General features: G+C 43.1%; 1 protein-coding gene across 4 annotated transcripts in view; it reads right to left on the bottom strand.

Annotated features, from left to right (window-relative positions):
• Positions 1 to 4,191: 4,191 nt before the first annotated feature.
• The window catches only part of FAM3D (FAM3 metabolism regulating signaling molecule D), a 133,785-nt gene continuing 131,976 nt past the window's right edge, over positions 4,192 to 6,000 (bottom strand). For all 4 annotated transcript variants that reach the window (XM_089682041.1, XM_089682040.1, XM_089682039.1 and 1 more), the window contains one exon: positions 4,192 to 4,455. In XM_089682041.1, the coding sequence (XP_089538167.1) occupies positions 4,366 to 4,455 (90 nt within the window). In that variant the 3' untranslated portion in view covers positions 4,192 to 4,365. The remainder of the gene's footprint in view (positions 4,456 to 6,000) is intronic.

The raw sequence follows: 6,000 nt of genomic DNA, 5'->3' as shown, positions 1-6,000 counted from the left end.
GAATGAGTCGCATTCAGCAGGGGTACCACCCATTTAATTTTTGCCAATAAAAGCATAGCAGCTGTGACATGTGTACAGACCTGAGTGGCGGCATACCCTCGTTTAGGTGGGCAGATAGAGGATGGTAAAACCACTGCAGTGCTTAACCTCCAGCTTTTACTGTGCCCCAGCTGTCCATATGAACAAGCACTCAGATGTGTTGCTGATACTTTGACTTTCTGCCTCTCCAGTGGCAGATTTCAATGTCTTACCTATTTCCTCTTGGAGGGGCTTCATGGGGTGGAAACAATGGTTATCTTTGGAAAAGTTTCCAGATCTGGTCAATTATTACCCCAAGCCCTCATCACTCTGTTGATCCTTCCAAAAAAATCCAGAGCATGCTGATAGAATTGTCTCTCATTTGGCTTCAGCATTCCTCATGACCGGAGGTCAACTTACTTCACAGGACCCACATACAGAAGGATAATGTCCTCACAATTGCCAGTGACATCTGTCCTTGCACTGGCTGCTGAGTCAATTTGAAGGAACAGGGTTGAGCACTGGTTCCCTCCACCAGCTCTTCACCACACAACATTTTTTCAATTTCAGTCTGTAGATAATCAGGGGAACCACCGCACATGCTTCATGGGGCTTTGGACACTGTGGTTATAGACCAGGTCCCTAGGTCTGGTTTTGATCCACAGAGGGCCATAAGATAAGGACCCAACTGCTTGGCAGGGTGCATCACAATCCATTATACCTACCTGTATCATCATACCTATGGGACATCCATCACCCGCCCTCCCCAACTCCCACTCCCGAACTGGCTGCTCCTCCTTCCTATCACTCCTCACTTCACCACCCAAGGGGTTAACTTAAAGGTTTACACTTTTCTCCCCAGATCACATTTACTGTAATTTCACACCTGAGACTTTGAGAGCAACCAACTCTATCCTGTATGGAGATAGGGGTATTCTACACTTGGTCCTGCAGAAGGGTGGTGTTTTTCCCAGCAGGGTTACTGCAATCTCACCAAATGTAAGTTACTATAATCACTAATTCTACCTAAACCAATATTTTTTGGAGTTAATAATTACAGTGGGTACAGAAAAGAATCACCCCCTTTAAAATAATCACATTTTGTTGCTTTTCCATGTGAAATTCAACTGTGACCAGCTGTGGTTATTTTGATTAGCTCAGCATTAAAAGAGCTTTACTGGAGCATTTCAGTCTGTGGTAGTGCAAATGAAGCAGATAATCAACTCTGAGTGGCAAGCAGGGGCGGACTGACCATTTGGAAACTCGGGCACTGCCCGAGGGCCAGGGGTCAGTAGGGGGCCCCATGAGATGCCCCTGGTACCTTTTTCATAGGCTTTTTTGAGTTTGGGCAAGGACACAGGGGCCCCATGATCCCATTTTGCCCGGGGGCCCCATGAGTTGTCAGTCCGCCCCTGGTGGCAAGGCAATGTTAAAAGATCTCTGGGATAAAGTTGCGGACAGACACAAGTCAGGAAATGGATACAAAAATATCAAAGGCTTTTTCAATGCCAAAAGTACTGTGAAATCTAATATTAGGAAATTGAAGGTATTTGGTACAGCCCAGACCCTCCCTGGATCGGGACGTCACTCCAAACTGGATAAAAGAACCAGGAGGAAACTGGTCAGAGAGCCTGCCAAAGAGGCCCACAGCAACTCTGAAGCAGTTGCAGGAATTGGTGACAGAGAGTGGTCATGGTGTGCATGTGACACCAATATCACAAATTCTCCACAAATGCGACTTATATGGAAGGGTCTTATATAGGGAAGAGACTAAAACTTAATTATTTGGCCTCAACACTAACAAAATGTCTGTCGGAAATTCAATCCAGCTCACCATCCAAATACCACCATTACTATAGTAAAGCACGGAGGGGGTAATATTCTGTTATGGGGGTGTTTCTCTGCAGCAGGGACTGGAGCAATTGTCAGGATAAAAGGAAAAATAGATGGGGCAAAATACCATCAAATTCTTGAGGAAAATCTGCTGCCTTCTGCCAGAAAGTTGTCAAAGGGAAGAAGGTTTAACTTCCAACATGACAATGACCCAAAGCATGCAGCAAAAATGAGCACACAGAGATTAAAGGCGAAAAAGGAGAATGTCCTTGGATGGCCTAGTCAGAGCCCAGACTTAAGCCCATTGAAAATCTGTGGAAGGACTGAAAGACTGCAGTCCACAAATGTTCACCATCAAAACTAACTGAACTTGAGCAGTTCTGCAAAGAAGAGCGGGCAAATATTGCAGAGTCTAGAGGTGCAAAGGTAATAGAGACATATCCCAAGAGACTAAAGGCTGGAATTAAAGCAAAAGGTGGTTCACCAAATACTGACACAAGGGGGTGATCCTTTTTCCAGCTCAGTGATTCTGGTTTTAATTTTGTATTTTTTTGAAGTGTTGGTGTTATATCTTTCACTTGGATGTTATAAGTAGTTACACTGAGTAAAAACAAAAACTGTGTCTGTCTTTATTTCAGGCTGCAAAGCAACAAAATGTGATTATTTTCGAGGGGGTGATTATTGTACACTATAAGTGCTCTCCCGCCTCTCCTCTTATTTTTCTGGTGGACACCTTGGATTGCCCTTTGGGTTCCTACTCTGCTGTTTCGGCTTGCCTCTGCTGACCCCTGAGCTCCACAAATTCTCCTTGGCCTTTGTCATTTCCCTTGTCTGCAGGTGTCTGCACCACCATGCTGGTGTCATTTTGGCTCATGGTGTGACTGGAGATATAGGAGTCAACACAACTGGATTTCTAAAAAGTACAAATTGGAAGGTCCCTTCTTTATGAAATAGGTGTTGTATCTTGTTAAACTGGTGGCAGAATGCCGAACATACCTCTAAGTCTGTGCCATCAATCGGTGCACTTTCTGTCTTAAACTGGCCATTCATGGATCAAAATTCAACCAGTTTAGCAGGGACCGGCTGAATTTCGATCCATGTATGGGATAGCAGGTTGTACACCAATCAATCGATTTGTGCACAACCAGTCAGTATGTTTTTCTCAAAAGCGATCAGTGTCACCGACTATAGCTTGCAGCACTGATCATTGTATTCTGATGGCAGGAAAGGCTCACAGTGGGAGTGATTCCCACATCCACATCAAACATGTGGATGGGGGAATTGACTCTGCTTCTTTTTTTTGTTCAACTCTCAGGTAATGTAATGTAAGAGTAATGTATAGCCTGTGTAGACCCCTCACTCCATACACAAGTCCAGATATTCTCTTTTATCACCTAGATTCCCAACACATACCATGGTCCTCAGGGATGAAGACACCATCTAGGATCTACCTCTCATCCACAGTATCCTCCAAGAGTTCAAGCAAAACAAGTTCTCACCCATGGGTTCTCAGCTCTTTGCACAATGACACCCCACATATTGGTATACTGTCTTAAAGCTCCAAAAGTGGAAACTCTGCTTTTCTGAATCCTCCCCTGCTGCCACATTTTGCACCTTTTGGGTGGCAGGGGGGAGCAGGTACCTGGTTTTGACAGGTGATCGTTGGATTGTTTTCTTTTTAAGTATAGAGATGAAAGAGAGATTTAAGCAATCCCAATTTTTGTTTTCTTATATAGTAAAAAACAAAAATGATATAAAATGCATTTGGGCACACAATGTTGCACAAATGTCAGTCAAACTATGACAGCAATGAAAACTGAAAAATGGCCTGATAATGAAGAAGTATTACAAGTAATCGAGTAGTTGGAGTGGACCTTTCAAGAACTTTACAAGTCTGCATGAATACATTCCTGTCATGTCACAATATACAGAAACTGTATGATTTTTCAATAATTTTGCTGAACGATTTAAAAGCCATTCTTGAGCTCCAGTCCAGTGACTTTTCCTAGACTGAGATAATGTCATTAGTCTGCTGCAGGATGGAGAATGCATTTTCCTAGCCCTCTCCCCCAACCACCCCATCTTTCCTTCCCCAGTGATCAGACTGTATATTGTAACTTTGTAGAGCACCACTGCAGCAGGGTCTGATTGTGAACACAGTCAAGAAGTGCACAGGATTTACAAAGATTGCCTCTTCTCTGAGCCGGTATCTCAGTCGCTGACCTTGGACAATGCCTGAAGAAAGATAGAGCTGTAACATGAACATATATTTGATGCTGGGTCCACTTTAATGTCATTTACTATGGAATCACATTTTAAAGAATGTATCACTGGCCAGCATTCCCATCATCAGATCTTGTCTTTATTAAATAAAATAATATATACATTAAAATATAAAACTTATCAAACAATCCTATAGAGGTCTTCTCACTTTTCTCTGCTAATAACTCATTTGTACAGAAGAGCCCTGGGAGTGCGTTGTGGGATGGACTGAACAATACCCAGATGACACTGTTAGTCCATTTTGCGGGGAATACAGCCTTCCATCTCCAGGACCTCCGGCCAGCCGTCATATTTGTTTGTCTCCTTATCGTTCTTGATGTGCTGCCAAGAAAAGGAGAAAATATGAAATAGCTAACACTGTACTTAACCCTTTCACGACCAGAGGCCCTTTGTCATGTTTCACATGACTGTCATATGCCTTTAAGTGTTCTCTGTATTTTGTCTCTGCTCCTCCCTTTCCTCTGGTTTAGTTAATGCTGTATAGATAACCCACCCTTTTTCCCAGAAATGCATTGCAGCTTCTAGCCTCATGTCATGGAGCAGATCACTTTATGATCTTTTCACCTATCCGATGTTCATTGTTGTAAGATTCTCTCAATTTATGGAATAAACTTCACAAGATCTACAAGATGTCTACTGAATTGAGTCATTGCCTGTGATATTCAACTAAGATTGGAGTTATCGCTATCTCATCACAACTGTAAGTTACAGAGATCACACTTTCAATGCCTAGATTGGAGAGACAGCACACCCTTGATGCCTGGATGCCCAGACCACATGCCCTCCCCTGCCTGGCCTGACTGTCCCCATTTCATTCATTGGTTTCATAGAGGCTCAACATCACATTTGGGTGTTATCTAGGGGGGTCCGCATGCAATGCAGCCTGGCTAGGAACACTCGCTCCTCCAGACTAATCTCCCATCAAGGGATTTTGATGTTTGGATAACTCTTCATCAGGGCTGTTGAGAGGAGTACTGAGGCAAGGTGCTGTGATGTTTTGAGGAAGCTATGTACAGCACCTTGCTGGCTCCTTCCAACAGCCATGATCTGCCTGCATTGCGTAGAGAAACATAGAGACCTAGTGATGACACCACTTGGTCTAAATACGATATGTAATAGAAAGAAACTGAATGTTTTTATTTTACAATTTTATTAGCATGTTGATGAAGGGAAAGGGAGGACCCAGGAAAGGCAAAAAATAGGCAAATTAAGCTTCATCTTTAAGGGCCAGTTCACACTACATGCATTTCAGTTGCTTTTTTTCTGCATCCAAAACGCACAGAAAGTAGGTTTTATGATTGTCAATGTCATAGTTCACATCAGAGCTTGCCGTTCCAGTGCGTTCCAGTTCCCGAAAAAAAAATAGAACAGGCTGCATTTTTTTTGCATCAAACTGTACTAGAACGTGGTAAAGGCATCGAAAATGCACTGGAACGCACATGTCCCTATTTAAATAAAAGAAAAAGAGAGGGGGAAAGTGAACTGGAATGCATAAAAAACGCATCTGGACTGCATTTCTATAGTGTGAACTGGCCTTAAGGGCCAGTTCATACTACATGCACTTCAGTTGCTGTTTTTCTGCATCCAAAACGCACAGAAAGTAGGTTATATGGTTGTCAATGTCATAGTTCACATCAGTTCCAGTGCGTTCCGGTTGCAGAAAAACAGGCTGCATTTTTCCTGCACTGAATTGTACTGGAACATAGCAAACTGCATCAAAACTGCACTAGAACAGAGTGTGGTGTGAACTGTAAAAACGTGTCTGGAATACATCCGGAGTTCATTTGTGTGGTGTGAACTAGCCCTAAGAGTCGGTTCACACTATAAAAACTCAGTCCAGATGCGTTCTGGATGCGTTTATGCATC

Source organism: Staurois parvus, unplaced genomic scaffold, assembly GCF_062004578.1.
Source record: "Staurois parvus isolate SC_StPar_1 unplaced genomic scaffold, SC_StPar_1.0 ptg000283l, whole genome shotgun sequence".
Taxonomy (NCBI): Eukaryota; Metazoa; Chordata; class Amphibia; order Anura; family Ranidae; genus Staurois; species Staurois parvus.
The sequence above is the reverse complement of the archived record's forward strand: the minus strand, read 5'-3'. Positions and strand labels throughout refer to the sequence as shown.